This window comes from Kogia breviceps, chromosome 4, assembly GCF_026419965.1.
Source record: "Kogia breviceps isolate mKogBre1 chromosome 4, mKogBre1 haplotype 1, whole genome shotgun sequence".
NCBI classification, from domain to species: Eukaryota; Metazoa; Chordata; class Mammalia; order Artiodactyla; family Physeteridae; genus Kogia; species Kogia breviceps.
Window position 1 is genome coordinate 172,357,917 of NC_081313.1, and position 26,880 is coordinate 172,384,796.

Consider the following 26,880-nt stretch of genomic DNA (forward strand, 5'->3'; position numbering starts at 1 on the left):
ATCTTTTTTTTTTTTTTTTCTTTTGTGGTATGCGGGCCTCACCGTTGTGGCCTCTCCCGTTGCGGAGCACAGGCTCCAGACGTGCAGGCTCAGCGGCCATGGCTCACGGGCCCAGCCGCTCCACGGCACGTGGGATCCTCCCAGACCGGGGCACGAACCCGCGTCCCCTGCATCGGCAGGCGGACTCTCAACCACTGCGCCACCAGGGAAGCCCCCAAAGCAATCTTGAGAAAGAAAAATGGAGCTGGAGGAATCAGGCTGCCTCACTTCAGACTATACTACAAAGCTATAGTCGTGAAAACAGTATGGTACTGGTACATAACAGAAATATAGATCAGTGGAACAGGACAGAAAGCCCAGAAGTAAACCCACACACCTATGGTCAATTAACTACAACAAAAGAGGTAAAACTATACAATGGAGGAAAGACAGTCTCCTCAATAAATGGTGCTGGGAAAACTGAACAGCTACATATAAAATAATGAAATTAGAGCAGTCTTTAACACCACACACAAAAATAAACTCTAAATGGATTAAAGACCTAAACATAATACCAGATACTATAAAGCTCTTAGGCAGAACATAGGCAGAATACTCTCAGACATAAATCACAGCCGTATCTTTTTTGATTCATCTCCCAGAGTAATGGACATAAAAAACAAAAACAAACAAATGGGACCTAATTAAACTCAAAATCTTTTGCACAACAAAGGAAATCATAAACAAAATGAAAAGACAACCCAAAGAATGGGAGAAAATATTTGCAAATAATGTGACTGACAAAGGATTAGTCTCCAAAATTTACAAACAGCTCATGCAGCTCAATATCGTAAAAACAAACAACCCAATCAAAAAAATGGGCAGAAGACCTAAAGAGACATTTCTCCGAGAAGACATACAGATGGCCGAGAGGCACATGAAAATATGCTCAACATCACTAATTACTAGAGAAATGCAAATCAAAACTATAATGAGTTATCACCTCATACCAGTCAGAACGGTCATCATCAAAAAATCTACAAACAACAAATGCTGGAGGGGGTGTGGAGAAAAGGAAACCCGCCTACACTGTTGGTGGGAATGTAAATTGGTAGAGCCACTGTGGAGAACAGTATGGAGGTTCCTTAAAAAACTAAAAATAGAGCTACTCTATGACACAGCAATCCCACTCCTGGGCATATATCTGGGGAAAAACAAGGTTTGAAAGGATACATGCACCACAGTTTTCATTGTAGCACTGTTTACAATAGCCAAGACATGGAAGCAACCTAAATGTCCATCAACAGATGAATGGATAAAGAAGATGCGGTATATATATACAATGGAATACTACTCAGCTGCTAAAAAGAATGAAATAATGCCATTTGCAGCAACATGGATGGACCTGGAGATTATCATACTAAGTAAATTAAGTCAGACAGAGAAGACAAATATCATATGATGTCGCTTATATGCAGAATCTAAAAAAAATGATACAAATGAACTTATTTACAAAACAGAAACAGACTCACAGACTTAGAGAACAAACTTATCATTACTGGGGGGGAAGGGTAGGGGGAGGGATAGATTGGGAGTTTGAGATTGACAAGTACACACTGCTATATTTAAAATAGATAACAAGGACCTACTGTATAGCACAGGGAACTCTGCTCAATATCCTGTAGTAACCTAAATGGGAAAAGAATTTGAAAAGGAATAGATAGATGTATATGTATAAATGAATCACTTTGCTGTACACCCAAAACTAACACAACATTGTTAATCAACTATACTCCAATATAAAATAAAAAATTTTTTAAAAAGAGCTGTAGATTGCAGAGCGTTCAGTGAAATCCACAATGGATTGATGGTGAATTTTTCCCATGATTATGAAATACATAACGGTGTCAAGAGCACTTTCTTCCAAAAGAACATAAAATCTCCATTCTCCAATCAGGTAGAAATGTTTTCTGACCATGTACTCTAGAAGCTGCCCAGACCATTTCTGTAATTTCCAAGCTCCCCTGTGAAGTAAAGGGTATGACAGCTCAACCTCTGAGCATAAGAATGAACCCCTCAGCTGATGACACCACACACTCCAAACAGCCTATGAAAAAAAGGTTTATTCCTTAATAATTGAGGTCTCTGAGGAGACTAAGTCAGGCCTCTCGAGCCAGCTTGAAATAGCTTAAGAGAGCAAGGAAAGGTGCATGGACTTGGTTTTATATTGAGGTTAGGGGGAGTTCACATACAAGGACCTGAGCATGAGTGGATTCAATCTCTTGCTGCCCCCAAAGGAGGGAGCATTAAGACTTTCTTCCTGCCTTGGACACATGTGGGTCAGAAGGTGAAGGAGGGATGGGGCTCTAAAGCTGTCCAAAGTCAATTGTCAAAAATCTGAGTCAGAGACTTCCACTTCCTGGTCTGGCATTTAATAGCTTAGAAGCCATCATCCTCGAATTCACAAGAAAAAAGAAAAAAACCTTGAAATTAACTGCTCTTCATTGACCCATCAGAGCATTTGGGTCAGGGCGACCCAGTGTCTCCAAAACTGGGAAAGAGAAAATAAACACAGCATTTTGAAATATGCCCCAAATATTCTGTTCTTAACATGGCCTGTACTTAAGAAAATCTGTTTTGGCAGAACTCTAGGACCACCTTCTTTAAATGGAAGGTTTAAATATACATCATGGGAATACCTGAAGGAATAGAAAGACAAAAAGGAACAGAAGAAACCAGAGAAATAACAATTACTGGGCTTCCCTGGTGGCACAGTGGTTAAGAATCCGCCTGCCAATGCAGGGGACACGGGTTTGAGCCCTTGCCCGGGAAGATCTCACATGCTGTGGAGCAACTAAGCCCATGCACCACAACTACTGAGCCTGTGCTCTAGAGCCCGCATGCCACAGCTACGGGGCCCACGTGCCATAACTACTCAAGCCTGTGTGCCTAGAGCCCATGCTCCACAATAAGAGAAGCCACTGCAATGAGAAGCCCGTGCACCTCAATGAAGAGTAGCCCCCGCTCACTGCAACCAAAGAAAGCCTGCGTGCAGCAACAAAGACCCAATGCAGCCAAAAATAAAAATAAATAATTTTTAAAAAATTACTGAGATATTCATAAATTAATTTTTAAAAACTATACATCCAGGAAGCTCAGAGAACACTTAACAGGATAAACAACAAAAATGCACACCCAAGTATCTCATATTCAAACTAGAGCAAAACCAAAGACAAAGAGAATATACTGAAAGAAGCCAGGGGGGAAAAGTTTCCTTATAGAGAAACAAAGATTATAATTAAATGTGACTTCTTAAAACTATTCAAACAACAAGAGAATGAAATGAATTAAAGTTTCTAAAGTACTTCCAATGATTCAAAGAAATGGAAAGATATCCCATGCTCTTGGACTGGAAGAATTAATATTACTAAAATGACCATACTACCCAAAGCAATCTACAGATTTAATGTGATCCCTATCAAATTACCCATGACATTTTTCACAGAACTAGAACAAATAATCCTAAAATTTATATGGAACCATAAAAGACCCAGAATTACCAAAGCAATCCTGAGGAAAAAGAACAAAGCAGGAGGCATAACTCTCCCAGACTTCAGTCAATACTACAAAGCTACAGTGATCAAAACAGCGTGGTACTGGAACAAAAACAGATATATGGATCAATGAAACAGAATAGAGAGCCCAGAAATAAACTCACACACCTATGGACAATTAATCTTCAACAAAGGAGGCAAGAATATACAATGGAAAAAAGACAGTCTCTTCAGCAAATGGTGTTGGGAAAGTTGGACAGTTGCATGTAAATCAATGAAGTTAGAACACACCCTCATACCATACACAAAAATAAACTCAAAATGACTTAAAGATTTAAATATAAGACATGACACCATAAAACTCCTAGGAGAGAACACAGGCAAAACATTCTCTGACATAAATCGTACCAAGGTTTTCTTAGGTCAGTCTCCCAAAGCAATAGAAATAAAAGCAAAAATAAACACATGGAACATAATCAAACTTACAAGCTTTGGTACAGCAAAGGAAACCATAAACAAAGTGAAAAGACAACGTACAGACTGGGAAAAAATATCTGCAAATGATGCGACCAATAAGGGCTTCATTTCCAAAATATACAAACAGCTCATACAACTCAATAATCAAAAAACAAACAACCCAATTGAAAAATGGGCAGAAGATCTAAATAGACATTTCTCCAAAGAAGACATACAGATGGCCAAAAGGCACATGAAACGATGTTCAACATCCCTGTTTATTAGAGAAATGCAAATCAAAACTACAGTGAGGTACCCCTCACACCAGTCAGAATGGCCATCATTAGAAAGTCTACAAATAACAAATGCTGGAGGGTGTGGAGAAAAGGGAACCCTCCTACACTGTTGGTGGGAATGTAAACTGGTGCAGCCACTATGGAAAACAGTATGGAGGTTCCTCAAAAAAACTAAAAATAGAGTTGCCATATGATCCAGCAATCCCACTCCTGAGCATATATCCAGAAAAAGCTATAATTCAAAACGTTACATGCACCCCTGTGTTCACAGCAGCACTATTCACAATAGCCAAGACATGGAAACAACCTAAATGTCCATCCACAGATGAATGGATCAAGAAGATGTGGTGTATATATATATACAATGGAATACTACTCAGCCATTAAAAAATGAAATAAGGCCATATGCAGCAACATGGGTAGACCTAGAGATTATCACACTAAGTGAAGTTAAGTCAGAAAGAGAAAGACAAATACCACACGATATCACATATATGGAATCTAATATATGACACAAATGAACCTATCTACAAAACAGAAACAGACTCACATAGAGAACAGACTTGTGGTTGTGGGGGGAAGGGATGGACTGGAAGTTTGGGATTAGCAGGTGTAAACTACTATATCAATATAGAGAATGAATAAACAACAAGGTCATACTCTATAGCACAGGGAACTATATTCAGTATCCTGTGATAAACCATAATGGAAAAGAGTATGAAAAAGAATGTGTATGTGTGTGTAATATATATATATATAAACTGAGTCACTTTGCTGTACAGCAGAAATAAACACAACATTGTAAATCAACTATACTTCAATAAAATTTTTTTTAATTTAAAATTTATTTAATTTTTACTTTTCTACAGAGGAAAGTATTCTAAGATTTACTCCTTTAAACACTAACTTATAAAAGTTTAAACCATAAAAAATGAAAAGTTTCAAATCTGAGTAAAATAGCAAGAGACAGAGTTTCTCTTTATATCTCACTCTAGGAGGTTATCTCAGGAATAAGTAACATTTTATAATGCATAGGGATCTGGTCCTAATTCATTAAATGTATTAAGATTTTCAATGATTTATAAAGTAGTTTACCTCTTATCAATTAAAATAGGAATTCATTTGCCTCACCAATATTATAGAACTTAAATTTTCAATGTCCTCTTGGGATATGCACATACCTAAATGACTTAAAAATGTAAAATCCGGGCTTCCCTGGTGGCACAGTGGTTGAGAGTCCGCCTGCCGATGCAGAGGACACGGGTTCGTGCTCGTCCGGGAAGATCCCACATGGTGCGGAGCAGCTAGGCCCGTAAGCCATGGCCGCTGAGCCTGCGCGTCCGGAGCCTGTGCTCCGCAACAGGAGGGGCCACAACAGTGAGAAGCCTGCGTACCAAAAAAAAAAAAAAAAAGTAAAATCCACCTGAGACTCAAATCTCTTGAGGACCTTTTGCCTAAAATGAACAAATATTCTATTTGCTTCCAGAATTTCTTGCCTTCCTCCCCTTGTATCTCTCAATCAATTTACATTTTCAAAACACAGAATGATTTTATATACTTACACAGGAAATAATATCACAACTGCTAAGATAAACTAGAATTAAGAGCTGCAAAGTTCAATATATAAATGTATACAAAGAAAGAAATGCAAATACATGAATCAGTTGAGACAGACAGCCTGCTTCCCCACAGTTCAGAAGAAAACCCACATTCCCAAGCTTGAGGACCAGACTCCCCTGTGGGGATACGACCCCTGAAGTTGGTCAGTTTCTGGTTGGTGATGGAGGATAGGGACACCTGAGTAGCCACAGGAATGATATTTGGTGGCTTCACATACCATCCTATCCTGTAAGCATATAAGCCTTCCTCCCCCATACTTCCATTCTCACAAGTGGGGAAACTCCTGGAACAGACTGAATTTAAGGTTGTGACCCAAACGAGCTCTCAAATTCATAAGCCCTCTGTTTAGAAGACAGAACTCCTGACCTTCACAGACTTTCTCAATGTACTCAAATTATTCTGAGTGCACCTACCCTGCGGATGCAAAGCTCAAGCCTATGTCTAGAAACAGGCCCAAGTAAACCAGTTACAACCTCAGGAAGGGGATTACCCCCATCCCCCCATCCACTATCACATGTGCATCCCCCTTTCCAGGGATCCGTAGCTTCTCTCAGTATAAAGGCTCTTTCCACGGTGGATGTAAGCAGGTAGGACACCTGCAGGAGAAGACTCCCCAAAGAGAATCAGCTGGCCCTTCAAGAACTTCCCTTTGCATCCTCAAAGACTGGAGACGCTGACAGGCTCTGCTTCCCCCTGGAGGTGCTGGACCACCATTTATACTCTAAATATACAAACCCAGTGTTGGAACAATCCAGCAAAAGCACTCAAACCCAGTGTTTACATGTAAAGAATAGAAGAAAATCGTAAGGCATTTCTCTAGTTCAAGAAGAAAGTGCACAAATATCCACTATTTTCAGAAAATAAATGTCAGTTAATTATTATTTCCATGGCAAGAAATTGCTTGGAAAACAATCATAATTGAATGCACTTCTAAATGTTGGAAGCATGAGCCCTGATATTGCATTTGAAATCACCCAAAAGAACAGATTTCAGAATGCTACTACATCCATTCATGGAAAGAAAAAAGGAAACAAAAATTTTAACAAATGGAATGTAATAATAGAATCTTTTATTTTTTTCTGAAATTCACCTGTTTCTTGACTCTTTGGAAATACTATATACTCTCTTTCAAGATTTATTGATTAAACGTATTTACACTTATTGAAAAACAGATAATTAAAATAGCGAATGAACTTGCAAACTCAGGGAGGAGCAATGCCATGAAAAGGATAGATCACCTAGGAATGTCTCCAAAGTAGATCCTTCACCCAAATGACTCAAATGAGATGTCTGTTGCCCAGGAAATATTCTGGGAGAAGAGGCACAGGATTTCATGCAACCTAGTTCCAGGTAATTATTCTTCACTTTCTTCTCATGTAAAAATCCACAGACAAACATGAATTTTAAAAAATACCTTATCCAGAGCCCTGGGAAAAAATAATAAAGTTAAAATATTGAGTCTGAAATGCACCACGGATGACAAAGAGTTGATAATGATGCTGTGACCAGAGAGGGAAAGTTGGCTTTGGGAATTCAGGAGGGATCTGGAAATTTAGGGACATATTGTCAGCCCTAGGAAGAGCAGGCTGGGGGGTTAGGGTCATGGATTTGAGCTCCTGCTCCCCAAACATTTGGAAAACTAAGGAGAAAACTGATCCCCTCTAGAAAGAAAGGAGGGACTGAGGACTCCACAGACCACAGCTCCTCCCACATATGAACCCAAAAGACAGTCAGGATTACCTACTGCTGACACACCCTGTCTCATCATACAATTAAGGGCAGATGAGAGACGGTAGGTACAGAGCTGCTGAGAGAAGCCCCGGGCCGAAGCCGCCAGGCACAGTAACTGCACAGAACATCCAGGGTCCCAGCTGCCAGCCCAGCCGCTGCACTGTGCGCAGAGGCAACTGAGGTCTAAGCGGTCCCCACAATGGACTCAGGTCCACAGATCAGAGTTGACCATGGGGAGGCCACAGGCAGTCGCTCCTCCCCATCCTGGACACAAGGCCCTGCACACTCACCCTACCTTCCTATATCGCATGTCATATTTTACATTTCATCAAAGCCCTTATTTCCATCTTATAAACCAAAGCTTTACCATTTGTTAACCATCTCTCTTGTTCCCACAAAATTATAAGCACGACTGCAAGAACGTGTTTGTCTCACCCCACTATAACAAAATCCTACAGTGCCTTGTTTATTTGTGCTAAATGGAGTACACTGACTCTTAAGTGCATGGCAATGAGGGATGTTGAATCATTAACTTCAAGAGTATAGTGTCTGAGCAAGAAAGGCTTGACTGGAACAGCGGTCTTGTCTTTCTCCCTTGCTACATTTGTGTTTATCTAAACTTATTCAACTCAGTGGGATCATAAAGGAGTTACTGAAAATATTACATAGCATACTAAGGAGTTAATTTATATATTTTAACTGACACACTTTATGGTAAAAAGTGTCTAATAGAACAGTTTTTAGTAATACGAAGGAAAGGCAAAAGCTGTTCCAAAGGACCAGGAGCTGGCCTACATTCACTGCAAGGCCTACTCTTATCCTTTAAAGAGAAAATGTCACATACCTCCTTCATTAAAGGTAATCAGTGACTATGATGGGCCAAGACATTTATAAAGGGATTTTACAAACATATATCTAACAATGATAAAAAAAATAAAGTTTCAAATCATAACAATGACCAATATTTCCCCCTTCTTACTAATATGACTGATTGGGGCTTCTCATGAATTATATTTAATTCCATCAAATTGTTTTGGCCTTTGAGAAAACAAAGTTTAAAATTACCAATGATAGGAGAAAGGTTAGCCCTCAAAGCATTCAATACACAAAAAATTCTTGATGCCTTCAATAGCAATCAAATCATATAACATAAGCCAAAATCCTGAACACAATATCTTAGACTGCTCTGCCATCCCGACTTCCTCAAAATCCTATAAAAGTCCAAAGTACCCTTTATGATACTCTTCATGGTCACGTGTACCTTGTGGTCATTCTTAGTATCAGAATTCATTATCCTCCTCTCTTTGACTACAGGTGTAATCATGAAGGTCACTGGCAAGTGGGCACTGAAAAAACATAATTTAAGTTTGGGGTATTAATTATGCGTGAGAAATCGGTTTCATGTCAAAAACTGTAGATATTAAAAAATAAAATATGCCTGAGGAAAAATTACCTGAACTTTTATGGAAATGATAACACTGACTCATAATTTATAAAGACAAAATGAAGAAAACCTCAAAGTTTATTTGAAAATCCACAATGATAATGAGACTTTTTAATATATCCTCTGAGGAAATTAAAAACACAGTATTTCTTAACATGTGACAGCTTAGAAAAGAGTTAATATTATATTTCAATGAAAGAAATACAGAAGGTTTCCTTTGACAAAAAAATGCACACACATATTTGAAAACATTGAGATATAAATTCAACTACAAGGAATATGAGACACCCACGGTCTTGCTGACATGAGGAATGTGCTTATTCTCACATGGAAGGACCAGGTGAAGGCAGCCAGTACACAATGCAGCAGAGAAACAAACTCCCATGTCATTCTTTTCTGACTGCACCTTAGTAAATGCAAACATTCTCACTAGCACTAATAAAAGCATAAGGCGTTTCCTGTGCAAATTAGACCTTATATGGATATAAGCAGAGAAGAGGAGAATCAGATAATACTTCCAAGTGTGAAAGTCTGAATTAGCTTCCTGATAGACACAAAAGAACTTACCAAAAAATCCAAACTTTAATGGATCTTTGATGTGGATCTTGGAAAGACATCAGTGGAAACCCACAGCTCTACAAAAATGGAAATCAAACAGTTGGTGGTGGTTTTGAGGATACTCTTGATTAGAAGGTCAGCAATCCAGAAAATAGGCTGGAAGATGGTATCCTTGAAGTTCCTATATGTATCAGTCTCTCTCCCTGTATGGTGGCTCCAAACTCTGACTAATGCCGTGTTCGTTTCTGCCTTCCAAATCCTATGCAAGTGAGGCTATTGGTGAATTCTAACATGGAGCCATAAGGGGGATGGATTCTGTAAACTCTAGTTCCTAACATTATCCACAGGAAGGATATCTCCAATTTTACATTTTTTTTGGTCCTATCATATCTCTCTTCTTAAGTCAAACTCTATTCACCAAATACCAGTCAGAATAAAGGACAAAAAGCAAAGGCCCAGGGCTTCCCTGGTGGCGCAGTGGTTGAGAATCCGCCTGCCGATGCAGGGGTCACGGGTTCGTGCCCTGGTCCGGGAGGATCCCACATGCCGCGGAGCGACTGAGCCCGTGAGCCATGGCCGCTGGGCCTGCGCGTCCGGAGCCTGTGCTCCGCAGCGGGAGAGGCCGCAGCGGTGGGAGGCCCGCATACCGCAAAAAAAAAAAAAAAAGCAAAGGCCCAAATATGAAAATAATTATTCACATGAAACTATATTCTTTCATAAACTTGACACACAAAAAATATTTGTTCCAACTGTTTATTTGTATGGAAAGTGGAAAAAGGCTCAGATACCCATCACCCCTAAAGAGAAGCTTTGTCAGAAACAAAGGTGGAATATATATACTGGACTAGGGATACCTAGAAACCACCACAAAGTCAGTAGGAAAAAATAAACTATCATTTTTCAGTGGTTCTTTAACACAGAATAAAACATTATTTAAAAATTAACCTAATTGCTTATTAGAAACACACTTTAATTCATGCATGGATCCAACAGGCTCAAAACTGAGAGAAAATATTAACTAATTTAAGAAAAAATGACTACCTATTAATCATATGTACTATTGTTGAAAACAACTTGCAGAATATCTTACTTCAATATTCATTTCTAAAAATTAACTAGTAGAAATCCACAGTCCAGTGATGCACTTCAAGGAAAAGGTCTGATAAACATAAATATTTACAACATTAATAACAAGTCTTTCATGCTGAAAGTTTTCTGGAATATTATATATAAATCAATTTCCATCAAACTTTGTCATGTTACTTACATTTTTTCTTCTTTTCTGTAGGAGCTTTCATATGTAAGAATGTGGGCCCATGAAGACTTACCATGCTGTTTAACTTCTTTAGTTTTTTGGTTTTTTTGGCCACGCCATGCAGCATGTGGGATCTTAGTTCCCCAACCAGGGATTGAACCTACAGTTCCTGCATTGGAAGCACGGAGTCTTAACCAATGGACTGCCAGGGAAGTCCCTTACCATGCTACTTACATTCAGGAAGATCATCCAGTGAGTCTCTTTGTGCCTTCTGAAGGAATTAAGATGACTGTAGGCTTTCCCACATTCTTCACATTTATATGGTTCTCTCCACTGTGCAGTCTCACATGTCTTAGACAGTTTGAGAGACAAATGAAGGCTTTTCCACATTCACTACATTTATAGGGTTTCTCTCCAGTGTGAGTTTTTTCATGTGTGTGAAAGGAATGGTAATAACTAAAGGCTTTACCACAATGTTTACATTCATAGGGTTTCTCTCCAGTATGAGTTTTTTCATGTGTTTGTAAGGAATAGTAATAACTGAAGGCTTTACCACATTGTTGACATTCATAGGGTTTCTCTCCAGTATGAGTTTTTTCATGTTTGCAAAGATAACTGGGACACACGAATAATTTATTACACTGCTTACATTCACAGGGTTTCTCTCCAGTGTGCATTTTCACGTGCCTTCGATAGTTTGTGTGACAAATGAAGGCTTTCCCACATTCCTTACATTCATAAGGTTTCTCTCCACTGTGGGTTCTTTCATGTTTTCGAAGAGAACTGGGACAACTGAATGCTTTACTACATTTTTTACATTCATACGGCTTTTCTCCAGTGTGATTTCTTACATGTACTTGGAAACCTCTTTGAGAACTGAAAGCTTTACCACATTGTTTACATTCATAGGGTTTTTCTCCTGTGTGAGTCCTTTCATGTGTTTGAAAAGAATTGTAATATCTGTAAGTTTTCCCACATTCTTTACATTCATAGGGTCTCTCTCCAGTATGAGTCCTTCTGTGTATTTTCAAGGAACTATAATAACTGAAGGCTTTACCACAATGTTTACATTCATAGGGTTTCTCTCCAGTATGAATTCTTTCATGTATTTGTAAGAATCTGTAATCTCTGTAAGCTTTACCACAGTATTTACAATCATAGTGTTTCTCTTCACTGTGAGTTCTTTCATGTTTTTGAAGGTAACTGAGAAAGCTGAATGCTTTACTACATTTTTTACATTCATAGGGTTTTTCTCCAGTATGATTTCTTTCATGTACCTGGAAGTCCACGTGAGAACAGAAAGCTTTACCACATTGCTTACATTCATAGGGTTTCACCTCAGTATGAGTTCTTTCATGTTTCCGAAGAGAACCAGGACAAATGGAAATGTTACTACATTTTTTACATTCAAGTGGTTTCTCTTCTGTGTGAGTCCTTAAATGTGTTTGAAAATTCTGATGAAATCTATAAGCTTTTCCACATTGGATACATTGACAGGATTTTTCTCCAGTGTGGGTTCTTTCATGTATTTGAAGAGAATTTGAAAAAATAAAGGTTTTGCCACATTCCTTACATTTATGAGGAGAATTTCCAGGGTGCATTACCTTGTGTCTTTGAAAACTTCTGAGCCACATGAAGGTTTTCCCACATTCCATACATTTATAGGTTTTCTTTCCATTGTGATTTCCTTCATGTTTTTCAAAATACTGGAGATAATGGAAGACTTCCCCATGTTCCTTACATTTATATGGCTACTCTCCATATTTCTGATATTCATATGGTTTATGTCCAGTGTGACATCTCATGTGTCTATTAAGGGATGAATGAAGCATGAAGACTTCTCCACAAGCACTGCATTCATGTGGTTTCACTCCAGCAGTTTTCTTGTTCAGACTGAGATTTGAAATAAAGCTGACGTTTTCTCCACATTGACTACTCTCTTTATTTTCACAGTCTTCCTACCACATGATTTCTGTGAAATAGGAGAAGCATGTTATCAATGATTTCTTTATTAATGATTTTATATTTATTAGAATACTTGAACTACATTTTTATGATTTATCTCCAAAGTGTAGATTTCCTACCTTGCCTAAATTATTTGGAATTGAATATACTGAATACCTGCAAGGGGACTTCACCCTTGCTATCATCAAAACAGTGATATTCATACATAGGGATTATTAATACTGTTTCCAAGTGAACTATTTTGCAAACACTGAAAATCTATGTCATATATAAGAGGGTATTTTGGTGAAATCTTCTAAGAATAGATACATTTGAAGTCAGGCTTATTTCTTTGTTTGCTTGTTTTTAAAATTTCATAATATACCAGGACTCTGACATGAGAGAGTACTTTCTATTGTGAGAGAGACTCACCTTGGTTTTCTCCTCTGATTTTTGTACTGATCTTCTATGTCATGATCTTCCCATTTCCCCCCTAAAATACAAACCCAGAAAAATGACTCCAAAATATTAGGAATTATATAAAAATTATTAGATTCTAGTTATATAATGAGCTGTGACCATGCCTAGCTTATTTACCAATGTGCTCCCTTTCCACATTCTACATGAACAATGTTCATGGGCAAGAAAACTTGTTCTCTGACAAAGTAAAGCTGTCATCCTTACCTACTGAGGCCAGATTCCTCAAGGTTTCCCGCATCACATCTCTAGAGAGTTTCTTCTGTGAAAAATTCAGTAAAGCCCATTCCTCGAGGGTGAAGTTCACAGACACATCCTCAAAAATCACTGAGTCCTAAAACATACCAAATATGTTTATGGTAGGATGAGTAAGACTGACAGCATTGGACACCTATATTCCATTTCTAGGCAGGTTATGTATGATTCTGCTATTTCCAAACCTTTATTCTATGACTTGATCATCAGAAACTCTGTCCACACTTACTTCCTCATAAATGTAACAGCATCATGAACACATGGATATTACAAACTTTTATAGTGATCATATTACATCTTATTGCTCTCTAATGGCAGGGTCCAGAGTATGTTGGGAAATGACACACTGCTATATAAATGAAACAAATGTTATCATTTTAAGACCATTCATTCCTTGTGAGACAACCTTTCATCTCCTTCTTTATTACCTACTGTTCACAGCACTCCATGAAGCAGAAGGTCAGATCTACATGTGGTTTCAATGAATAAAAACATGGTAAAGAACTAGAGGGTTTCTCTTCTATTTTCATCACCAAACATGAGATTCCAGGAGGCCTGTGGAAAGCAAACTTTTAACAAAGCCTAGCTGGCCATACAGTTCTAGGTACTCCAGGCCATTAGAAGTAATCAGATGCAGCTGGTTGAATGCAAATATTCTGTGGAGAATTATTACTTTTAACTTGTATAATATTCACCACAGATGCAATTCTTTCTCTCTCTCTGTTCTATTTGATGGGCTAGAAAGTAATTTGGATCTTAGAGCTCAGACATGAGGAGGAAGACATGACAACTTAGATTACAAAATCTATATACTCATGTGCCTCAGGGCAGCTTCTAGCCAACTCTTGGCAAACACAGACACAGACACTCAATCAAGAATATGCAAGAGGGGTACTTCCCTGGTGGCGGAGTGATTAAGAATCCGCCTACCAATTCAGGGGACACGGGTTCAAGCCCTGGTCTGGGAAGATCCCACATGCCACGGAGCAACTAAGCCCTTGCACCACAACTACTGAGCCTGCGCTCTACAGCCTGCGAGCCACAACTACGGAGCCCGCGTATCACATCTACTGAAGCCTGTGCGCCTATAGACCCTGCTCTGTAACAAAAGAAGCCACCACAATGTGAAGTCTGAGCACTGCAACAAAGAGTAGCCCCTGCTCCCCCCAACTAGAGAAAGCCCATGCGCAGCAATGAAGACCCAACGCAGTCAAAAATAAATAAATAAAATTTTAATAAGTAAATAAATAAAATGCCGGAAAGCTCTTCCTGGCAGAACCATTACAGTCTATCCTGAGCTTTGCTGTCCTTGAGGAACAGGTTAAGAGCTGCAGATTGCAGAGAGTTCACTGAAGACCACAATGGTCTAATGCTGAATTTCCCCATGATTATAAAATATGTATAGGTGTCAGCAGTGCTTTTTCCCCCCCAAAAAATAAAATCTCCAATCTCCAGTCAGGAGGAAGTGTTTCCCGACCAGCCACTCCAGAAGCTGTCCAGCCAATTTCTGTCATTTCTAAGATCCCTCATGGAAAAAAGGAGCATGATACCTCAACCCCTGAGCATAAGAATCCCTCAGCTCAAAACAACACACACTCCCAAGAGGTGAAAAGATTTATTCCTCTATAATTTCTGTTTCTGGGTATAGGAAGGCAGGCCTCTCAAGAGGGCATGAAACAGCTAGAGAGAGCAAGGAAAGGTACATGGAGTTGTCCTTTTATTAACTTGCTATAATATTCACACACAGATTTTTGTCCAAACATAAATTTCCATTTTTCATGAGCACATACCTAAATATCAGTTGATAGATAATATGGTAATTCCAGGTTTAATTTTTAAGGAACTTATTGTTTCCAAGTGGCTGTACCATTTGTAGAATGAAATATTAAACTGTTGATAGAAAAAAACTCACCTAACTACAATTGTGCGTTGAACAAAATTATCCTTTAAAAGTAAGGGAGAATTCAAGATTTCTGAGACAAATATTGAGGGAATCTGTCACCAGTACACCTGCTTTGCAAGAAATCTTAAGGGAGATTCTTCAAAATGAAGGAAAATGATAAAGAAAGGGAGACTGTTTGAGAAGGAGTAAAATGAAGGGAAAATCATATCACTTTAAAAATTTAATCTGACAGATAACACTTTGTTCAACATAATACTAGCAACAACGGCTTTGGTTATTATGCTTATGGATAAGTGAAATGAATGACAGCAATTTACAAGGGCCAAGAAGGGAGAAATTTACACAACCAGTGAAGTGGTTAGTGTTACTTGAAAGAGGACATGGGTTAATTGTAAATGTATTCTGCGTATTCAAGGGAAACCAGTAAAAATGTTTAAGAAGTATAATCGATACGCTAAGAGAAAAGAAAAAATGGAATCAAGTAATATGCTCAAAGCTAAAGAAGGTAGAAAAAAAGTTAAGAGACAAAACAGAAACAAAGAACAAGGGCAACAAAGAGAAAACACAACAAATTATGGTAGATATTAATCCAACGATGTCAATAATCACTTTAAAAGTCAAAGTCAATTGTCTAAATACAACAACCGAAAGACAGATACTGACACAGTGGATTAAAAAAACACTCAATTATATGCTGTTTGTAATATAACTATGTTAACAATAAATCAATTAAGACTCAGATGAAAAGATATCTCATGCTAAAATTAAAAGACAGCTAGAATATCTATATTACTTTCAGACAAAGCACAGGGATAAAGGGGGGTATTACATAACGATAAAGGGGTCAAGTCTAAGGAGACAGAGCAATCCTTACTGCTATGTGCATAATAACACAGTGACAAGTTATATCAGGGAAAAATGGATAGAACTCCCAGGAAAAACAAATAAATCCACTAATATAGGTGGAGGCCTCAACTTCCCTCTATTAATAATTAGAGAACCAGCAGTTTATCAAGAAAAACAGAAAAGCCAGAGTATAATTGAACAGTGCCCTTAAACAACTGGATTTAATTGAAAACTATGGAATACATCATCAAAGAACAGCAGAACACACATTCTTAACAAATTCACATGGAAAAGTGATGAGATAGAACACGATCCAGAACAGGAAACACACCTTACCAAATTTGAAAGAAGAGAAATCATACAAAATATGCTTTCCAACCACAAAGGCATTAATCTAGACATTAATAACAAAGATATTAGGAAACCCTCAAATACTTCAAGATTAAACAATACATTTCTAAGTAACTCATGGATCAAAGAAGTCTAAAGAGCAATTACAACTTATTTTGAACTAAATGAAAATGAAGCTACAATTTACCAAAATTTGTGGGATTCACCAAAAACTACCTAGAGGGAAATTTATAGCATTGAAGGCATACAATTGAAAAAGAGATCTGTGATCAGAGTAAGCCTCTATCTTATAAACTAGAAAAAGAAGGGCAAATTAAAATACAAAAAGAGAGACTTCCCTGGTGGCGCAGTGGTTAAGAATCCACCTGCCAATGCAGGGGACACGGGTTCAAGCCCTGGTCCAGGAAGATCCCACATGCCACAGAGCAACTAAGCCCATGCACCACAACTACTGAGCCTGCACTCTAGAACCTGCAAGCCACAACTACTGAGCCCGCATGCCACCACTACTGAAGCCCGCGTGCCTAGAGCCCATGTGCTGTGACAAAGAGAAGCCACTGCAATGAGAAGCCCACGCACTGCAGCGAAGAGTGGCCCCCTCTCACCACAACTAGAGAAAGCCCACACACAGCAACAGACCAAATGCAGCCAAAAATAAATAAATGAAAATAACTTTTTTTTTTGAAAATAACTTTTTAATAATAATAAATAAATAAGAAACCTATTTTAAAAAATAAAGTACAAAAAGAGAAGTAATAAAAATTAGAAAAGAAATCAACAATATGAGAAATCAACTGAGAAAAATCAGTAAAACCAAAAGCTGGTTCTTTTAAAAGATTAATAAAATTGACATACATCTATACAAGCTGAGAAAAAAAGATACTAATATCAAGAATGAAAGGAGAGGAAATCTGACAAAATTCAAAATCCATTTATGACAGCAAAGTAGAAATAGCGGGAAATTTCCTCATCCTGAGAAAGATCATCTACAAGAAACCTGCAGTTAACATACCTCCTGGTGAGAAATAAGATGCTCTCCTGGTAAGATCACGAAGAAGGCAATGATGTTCATTCTCACCAGTATTGATCAAAACTGTACTGAAACTGTATTGATCAAAACAAAGAAAGAGAAAGGTATACAGAATGGGAAGTAAAAAATAAAACTGTCTTTGTTGCACACAACATGATCATCTAAGGAGAAAATCTCAAAAAATCAACAATAATAAAGAAACCCCATGAACTAACACATGAGTAGATTAAGGTTTAAGGATAAATGGTTAATACACTAAAGTCAATATTTTCTTATAGATCCAAACAAATATACTCAACTGATTTTTGACAGATGATCAAATGCAATTCAATGGAGAAAACACAGTATATTCAACAAATAGTGCCAGGAAAACTCAACATGCATATACAAAAAAACCCCACAACTCTAAATATGGATCTTATACCTTTCACAAAAATTAACTCAAAATGATTCACAGATCTAATGTAAAATGCAAAATTACTAGAAGATAACATAGGAGAAAATGTAGGCAACCTTGGATTTGGTGATGAATTTTTAGATAAAACACCAAAAGCAAGATCAATGAGAGAAAAAAAATAGTAAGTTTGACCTCATTAAATGAAAATCTGCTCTGTGAAAGACAGCATTAAGAGACTGAATACACAAGCCACAGTCTGGGAGAAAAATCTTTGCAAAACATTTAACTGGGGACTTCCCTGGCGATCTAGTGGTTAAGAAAACGCCTGCTAATACAGGGGAATACAGGGGACACAGGTTTGATCCCTGGTCCCAAAGATCCCACATGCCGTGGGGCAACTAAGCCCGTGGGCCACAACTACTGAGCCTGCATGCTCTGAGGCCCGCGTGCTGCAACTACTGATGCCCACGTGCCTAGAGCCCGTGCTCCGCAACAAGAGAAGCCACCGCAATGAGAAGCCCGTACATCACAACAAAGAGCAGCCCCCAATCACTGCAACTAGAGAAAAGCCCGCGCAGCAACAAAGACCGAATGCAGCCAATAAATAAATAAATTAATTTTTTTTAAAAAAAGGGATAATTGCAGCTCGAATGCCATATACTTTGGGGCCTAGGGCACGCTCTTGCATTAGAAGCCTATGAACAACTTATTTCTACCATGTCAAGGAGGGAGCAGGCCCCAGATTACCAAATAATTTTTAGGAATCTGAACAACGTGTCAGTGTCTCACATGCTATACATGGCAATAGACTATGTGCTTTCTATGAGTTCTATTCTCAATATTTTAATATTCTGAATATCCTCAGAAGAGGATGCCATTGATATAATGTCATACCTGTGCTTCTGGAGGAAGGTGGCTACAGTTCAGACCCTGCCTTCAGGGGCTGTGTGCAGTGGCAATGGTGTTGAAGTTCCCTGAGGGTAACCAGATAAAAGAATATCACGTCCTTTTAGAAGTGAAGGCAACTTCAGTACAGAGACTGTTAAAATAGACAATGAACACAACAGACTTAGCCAAATCTGTGAGAGCAGAATGTTTACAAGATACTGAACGAAGGAGTCAAAAATTTCCACAACGCTGGGGACTGGGAATAGGGGGTTTTTGGTGTGATCATGGCCTCAAGGTTGCCATAATCCATGCTGAGGTGCCATTTGTTCTTTTCAGCTTAAAGAACATGCCAAATAAAGCTGTTAAAAGGAGAAGAGAGGGGAAAATGACTTCTTCAGCTGTTGTACATTGGTTTGCAATCCTTCAAGACCCTGTTTAATTTACCTTGGGCCACAGTAAGTAATTTAACTGGGGTAAGGTCTTAGGGTCCCATTTTCATAATGTAATTTGAAAGTGTCGAAGACTAAATTAAAATTTAATTTATAACTCACTGGTTCAGACCTTCCCTGCCTGGTGTGGGATATTTTATTTATTTATTTTTAACATCTTTATTGGAGTATAATTGCTTTACAATGGTGTGTTAGTTTCTGCTTTACAACAAAGTGAATCAGTTATACATATACATATGTTCCCATATCTCTTCCCTCTTGCATCTCCCTCCCTCCCACCCTCCCTATCCCACCCCTCTAGGTGGTCACAAACCACCTAGCTGATCTCCCTGTGCCACGCGGCTGCTTCCCACTAGCTATCCACCCTACGTTTGGTAGTGTACATATGTCCATGCCACTCTCTCACTTCGTCACAGCTTACCCTTCCTCCTCCCCATATCCTCAAGTCCATGCTCTAGTAGGTCTGTGTTTGATTCCCGTCCTACCCCTAGGCTCTTCATGACATTTTTTTCCCTTAGATTCCATATATACGTACGTGTTAGCATACGGTATTTGTTTTTCTCCTTCTGACTTACTTCACTCTGTATGACAGACTCCAGGTCTATCCACCTCATTACAAATAACTCAGTTTCATTTCTTTTTATGGCTGAGTAATATTCCATTGTATATATGTGCCACATCTTCTTTATCCATTCATCTGTTGATGGACACTTAGGTTGCTTCCATGTCCTGGCTATCATAAATAGAGCTGCAATAAACATTTTGGTACATGACTCTTTTTGAATTATGGTTTTCTCACTGTATAACCCTAGTAGTGGGATTGCGGGGTCGTATGGTAGTTCTATTTGTAGTTTTTTAAGGAACCTCCATAGTGGCTGTATCAATTTGCATTCCCACCAGCAGTGCAAGAGTGTTCCCTTTTCTCCACACCCTCTCCAGCATTTATTGTTTCTAGAGTTTTTGATGATGGCCAATCTGACCGGTGTGAGATGATATCTCATTGTAGTTTTGATTTGCATTTCTCTAATGATTAATGATGTTGAGCATTCTTTCATGTGTTTGTTGGCAATGTGTATATCTTCTTTGGAGAAATGTCTATTTAGTTCTTCTGCCCATTTTTGGATTGGGTTGTTTGTTTTTTTGTTATTGAGCTGCATGAGTTGCTTATAAATTTTGGAGATTAATCCTTGGTCAGTTGCTTCATTTGCAAATATTTTCTCCCATTCTGAGGGCTGTCTTTTGGTCTTGTTTATGGTATCCTTTGCTGTGCAAAAGCTTTTAAGTTTCATTAGGTCCCATTTGTTTATTTGTGCTTTTATTTCCATTTCTCTAGGAGGTGGGTCAAAAAGGATCTTGCTGTGATTTATGTCATAGAGTGTTCTGCCTATGTCTTCCTCTAAGAGTTTGATAGTGTCTGGCCTTACATTTAGGTCTTTAACCCATTTTGAGTTTATTTTTGTGTGTGGTGTTAGGGAGTGTTCTAATTTCATACTTTTACAGATAGCTGTCCAGTTTTCCCAGCACCACTTATTGAAGAGGCTGTCTTTTCTCCACTGTATATCCTTCCCTCCTTTATCAAAGATAAGATGACCATATGTGTGTGGGTTTATCTCTGGGCTTTCTATCCTGTTCCATTGATCTATATTTCTGTTTTTGTGCCAGTACCATACTGTCTTGATTACTGTAGCTTTGTAGTATAGTCTGAAGTCAGGGAGCCTGATTCCTCCAGCTCCATTTTTTGTTCTCAAGATTGCTTTGGCTATGGTGTGGGATATTTTAAAACAATCATGGGGAATTCAGGTAAGACCACAGTTCTCATAGTTAAGGTGAAACATACCTTTTTGTATTCTACATATAATAGTTATTAACTCCCCTAAGATTATCATAGGTATCTGACTTAAATTTAAGGCATCCCATGTATAACTATAATTTGAGCCATGGTATTGATTATTTGCATGAAGGTTTGAGAATTACTGTAGTAAAGCAGATGGCAAAATTACTTCACCAACTATGTTGACCCCAAAGTCAAGTAGTGCCCTTTCATCTTTTTTGTTGTGTAAATTCTTTCAGTATATTTTGGATTTCCAATTGAGTCAAACTGTGGACCTTTATTTCAGAATTTTTTTCTTTTGTCCTCTCCCTCTTGTCCTTCCCTGTTTTGTTTTTTTAGTCCCTGGATATGCATCAGGAGGGGGGTGCCCGCTGTATCCTGATATTTATAAATTTTTTCCTCCACAGAGCCTCAAATCAGTGCCATCAGGGTGACAGGCTGCCTCCAAGACAAGTGGTTGTTCTACAAAGTATAAGGAAGCTGGGCTCAAGTCAGGTTTGAACTAATCCCTTGGCTGTTCCACAGGGTTGCCATGGTGTTGTCCTCTATAACCTGGAAGGACATGACCTTTGTTGCAACAGAGGCAGCAGCAGTAGAGGCACTTAAGTGTCCTAAGGAGCTCTCTTGAATTAAGCATGTGGACTCAAGCCTGCCATCTAATACAGCCTTTCCCCCCTCTTCTCTTTCTATTTTTATATAACTGCTCTTTCGGGACTGACCACCCACTGCACCTACCTCTAGCACAGGATATAATCCCCCTCTTCAACCTGTGCCCCATATGTTGTGTCCAACACAGCCTCGGTCACAGCTTCACTACAATACAGATTAATCCCGACAAAGAAATCTTGGAGGGGATCAGGATGTTCTGGAATGAGTCTACTTTAACCTTCTCCTCTTACAGACTTTTGCTAACCTTCACATGAATTATTATTCAAAATAAACTGAGTAATTTATATAAACCATATTTTTCTATTTAATAGCCTTTATTTTTAATTAACTTACTTTTGCTTTATAATTTTTATTTTAAAATTTATTTAACTTTTACTTTTCTACAGAGGAAAGAAACCATTCTCAGATTTACTCCTTTGAACACTAATGCTTATACAATTTAAACTGTAAAAAAAGAAAAGTTTCAAATCTCTTTCTAACTAAAATAAGAAGAGGCATCATACTTCCTCCTTGAGGAAGTATAACCCCCTCACTCGAGGGGGTTATCTCAAGAATAAGCAACATTTTATAATACACTCAGGATTTGGTCCTAATCCATTAAATGTTTTAGGATTTTCAATGGTTTTATGGAACTTTCTTGGTGGTCCACTGGTTAAGACCCCACACTTCCAATGCAGGAGACACAGGTTCGATCCCTGGTCAGGCAACTAAGATCCCACATGCCACGTAGCAAGGCCAAAAGAAAAAGGGTGGTGGGGGGGGTTAAGTAAGTTTTGAGTAGTTTTTCTCGTATCAATTAAAATAGGAACTCATTGCCTTACTAATATCACAGTATTTAAATTTTCAAAGCTCTCTAGGGTCACACATACTCAAATGACCTACAAAATGTAAAATCCACTTGAAAACGCAAATACACCCATCTCTTATCTTGAGGGTCTCTTGCCTAAAAGGAACAAATATTCTGCTTGGTTCCAGAATTCCTTGCCTTCCTCTCATTGTTTCTTTCAATCAATTTACATCTTCAAAGTCCAAGAATGAGAAACCTTACACACTCACGCAGGAAATAATATCACAAACTACCAAGGGAAACAGAATTAAGAGTTGCAATATCCAAGACATAAAAGTATACAAGGAAAGAAATGCAAATATTCAAATCAGGTGAGAGAAACAGCCTGCTTCCCCATATTTCAGAAGCAGCCTTGCTTCCCAAATTTGAGGTCCAGACTCCCCTTGTTGAGACACAACCCCTAGAGTGGGTCAGTCCCTGGTGATGGAGGGTAGGGACACCTGAGCAGTGTCAGGAACAAACTCTGGGAGCTCTGTACACTCTCTTCTCAAAGATATAATGGAAATACTCCCTTCTCTCAGGCTTCTGTTCTCACAAGTGAGGAACTCTTGGACAGAAAGTATTTCAGATTGTGACCCAAATGAACTCTCCAATTCATAAACACTCTGTCCAGAAGACAGATCTCCTGACTTCACAGACTTCCTCTATGTACACAAATTACTCCCAGTGCATTTATACTGCGGATGCAAAGCTCAAGCCTATGTCTACAACAGGCCCTAGGAAAAGACAACTACAATCTCAGAAACAGCATCACTCCCTAGCCCCCAACAAACCCCTCCTGCCATGTGCATGTACACTCCCAGCTTTTCAGGTCTCTGTAGCTTCTCAGCATAAAGGCTTCTTCCACAGTAGGTGTGAGCAGACAGGACACCCACAGGCGAGGCTCCCTAGAAGAACCAACTAGGCCTTCAAGTACTTCCCTTTGCATGGGGAGTGGGGGGCTTGCTTACCTAAGAGACACTGACTTTAGGTCTCTGCTTCCCAGCTAGTTGCTCTGGACCAGCATCGATACTTTAAACCCAGTTTTTGAACAATCCGGTAAAATCACTTAAACCCAGTGTTTATGTATAAAGGATGAAAGAAGATTGTAAGGTGTTTGTCTAATTCAACAACAGAAACCCCCCACAAACATCCATTCATTTCAGAAAATAAATGTCAGTTGATTATTAATTCCATGGGAAGAAACTGTGTGGAAAACAATCATAATTGAACACGCTACTAGATGTTGAAAGCGTAAGCCCTGATATTGCATTTGAAATCACCCAAAAGAAAAAACCAGATCTCAGGGACTTCCCTGGTGGCGAGGTGGATAAGACTCCGAGCTCCCAATGCAGGGGTCCCAGGTTGGATCCCTAGTCGGGGAACTAGATCCCACATGCATGCCACAACTAAGAGTTCACAGGCCACAACTAAGGAACCCACCTGCCACAACCAAGACCCGGTGCAACCAAATAAATAAATATTTTTTTAAAAAAGAAAAAAAACAGATCTCAAAATGTTACTACACTCCGTCATGGGAAGAAAAAAATGAAACCAAAATTTTAACAAATGAAAGTGGAATAATGGAATACTTTATTTTTTCTGAAATCTACCTCTTTCTTGCCTCTTTGGAAATATTTTACACACTCTTCCAATCTATTGATTAAGTACATTTTATATTTATTTGGAAAATGGAAACAAAAAAAGTGAATAAAGTCACAAACTCAGGGAGGTGCAGTGCTGAACTGGAACTGTGATGAAAGGACAGATCACCCAGGAGCCTCCAAAGAGGACTCTCTACCCAAAGGACTCAAACAGGATGTCTGTGCCCAGGATAGGTCCTGGGGAGGAAAGGCATAAGGCTTTTATAAAACGTAGTTTTATAAACTACGGTTAATCTCTGATTTCCTCTCATGGAAAAAATATCCACAGGCAAAAAACCCCAAATCTTTAAAAAGAGCCATCCATGGCTCAGTGGAGAAATGATAAACAATTAAAATACTGCGTAGTTTAAAACGCACCACGGAGCATAAGAGGTAATAATGATGCTATGAACTGGAGGGGGAAGATCTGTAAATTTAGGCGTTTTATTGCCAGACCCAGGAAAACCAGTCTGGGGGCACAAGGTCGTGCTCCTCAAACTTAGAAAAGTGAGGGGGAAACGGTCTCCTGGGGAGATAGGAAAGACCCCACAGACCACAGTTTCTCCCACGCACGAACCCCAGAGAACGAGTCACGACTGTCTCAATGACCTTCACCGTGATCAGCGCACAATCTAGAGGAGAAACGGCCGCCTGTCGAGCCGCCACGCTGCGCCGCGCCACGCCACCTGCGTACTCAGGTCCCCGAGCCCCGCAACTCACCATGTTTCGGTTTCTCGGGCTCCGGGTCGTCCACCCCACGATTCCGGAGCGGCAAGTGCAGGTCACAGCAACAGAAGATGCTGCAAAGCCATCTCTACTTACGGGTACCGAGGGAACCTGACCGCGAGAACACCCTAGCTCCGACTCGCAGTCCACGCCACCCACGCCGTCAGCGGAGCGTAGCCCGCACGTACGTACCCGGCGACTCCGCTGATTGGACAGTTCGTAAGGCCCCGCCCACCCGTGCCTGAGTGACAGCAGGCCGGCGGTCGGGTCTTTGAGCAGAGCTCTTATTGACAATGGGCGAGAGCTTTCCCCTCTAGAAACGCCGCCGCACTGACCCAAAAGGCCAGGATCCCTCAAAGAACTGTGACACTACTCTAGAAACACGATCACTTAAAAGTGGCCTCACCATACGTATTAATGAGTGTGACTGCACTTTGATCTTTGACCATTTCCTGTGGGCGACTTCTGTCCATCCCTACCCACCCGGACTCATTCGGTGCTTTATAAAGCCCGCCGGCCTCAGGGGCACTTGGCTCTGGTGGGAGGATGAACCCCGCAGTCCTAGACCAGCCCTGAAGCCTCAGACACTAGCATGTGTGAAACACTGAGAAAAGAGAAACCACCGGAAAACCTTTTCAATGAAATTCCTTTAATACTCACTTTTGAAAGATCAAAGGAGGCAAAACTGAAAGAACACTGCTGAGTAAAAAATAACAGATGGTGAAGGTATGAAGGATAAAGAATATCAATAGACTTTCACAACTGCCCACAGGCCATTTATGAATCCTCTTGATGATTCCAAGGATGTTTATATTATTACTAAATCTTACCACAAAACGTCTTGTACGTTTTTCCTCGAATATATCTAATGATAAAAATTTTAAGAAGTAATTAAGGTTGGAAAAGAACATACCTTGTGTATATTTGTTTGTCGTATAATGTAGCAACTCATGGTTTGGGCAGCAAAAACTGGTAACAAGCCAGTGTGTATTTAGAAAGGATGTTTTGGGCTTCCTAGGTGGCGCAGTGGTTGACAGTCCGCCTGCCGATGCAGGGGACACGAGTTCGTGCCCCGGTCCGGGAAGATCCCACATGTCGTGGAGTGACTGGGCCCGTGAGCCATGGCTGCTGAGCCTGTGCGTCCGGAGCCTGTGCTCCGCAACGGGAGAGGCCACAACAGGGAGAGGCCACAACAGTGAGAGACCCGTGTACCGCAAAAAAAAAAAAAAAAAAAAAAAAAAAGGATGTTTTACATAAATTCATCATCATATGTACTTTCAAAAGACAAAGGCTATTGATATGAAAAGATCTGGAGGATTAATCAATAGAACAAATAAGCAAAGTATATTGCAATATATATATACCATGTTACATTTTCTATAACCTGCTGAGACAGGTAGACCTCTGACCACCACCCAAGGTTTGGTTGAGTAGTGGGGACTGCCACACACCTACCAGAAATATATGAAAGGGTTAATTACTTGATAACTGAGGGCTCTGGGGGGAGCAGGGCAGGCCTCTCAAGCAGGTGGGAAATGCCTTCAGAGAGCAGGGAAAGGAGCCTGGCCCGGGGTTTTTTATTGAGGTTAAGAGGTGAGCTAGGATGGGAATTCACACACACAGTGGGGGCTTTCGTGGTGAATCTCTTGCCAGCACTGACAGAGCACGTTGTCACTTTTTAAAAATCACTTCGTACAGATGTGGGGCACAAGGGGAAGAAGGAGGGATAGACCATAAAGTTGTCAGCTGTCA

General features: G+C 39.5%; 1 protein-coding gene and 1 long non-coding RNA gene across 2 annotated transcripts in view; both read right to left on the reverse strand.

Moving 5' to 3' along the window:
• LOC131755823 (zinc finger protein 709-like) overlaps positions 1-26,880 on the reverse strand; it is an 82,983-nt gene that overhangs the window by 17,416 nt on the left and 38,687 nt on the right. The window contains 5 exon segments of the mRNA XM_059062430.2: positions 5,467-5,671; positions 8,898-8,982; positions 9,648-9,715; positions 11,128-11,219; positions 11,222-12,250. Coding sequence (XP_058918413.2) covers positions 5,467-5,671; positions 8,898-8,982; positions 9,648-9,715; positions 11,128-11,219; positions 11,222-12,250 — 1,479 coding nt within the window.
• On the reverse strand, positions 13,577-25,281 carry LOC131756029 (uncharacterized). The gene is made up of 3 exons (XR_010840423.1): positions 25,123-25,281; positions 18,991-19,070; positions 13,577-13,648 (listed from the first exon to the last, which is right to left on the reverse strand). It is a non-coding gene; the product is annotated as an uncharacterized lncRNA (long non-coding RNA).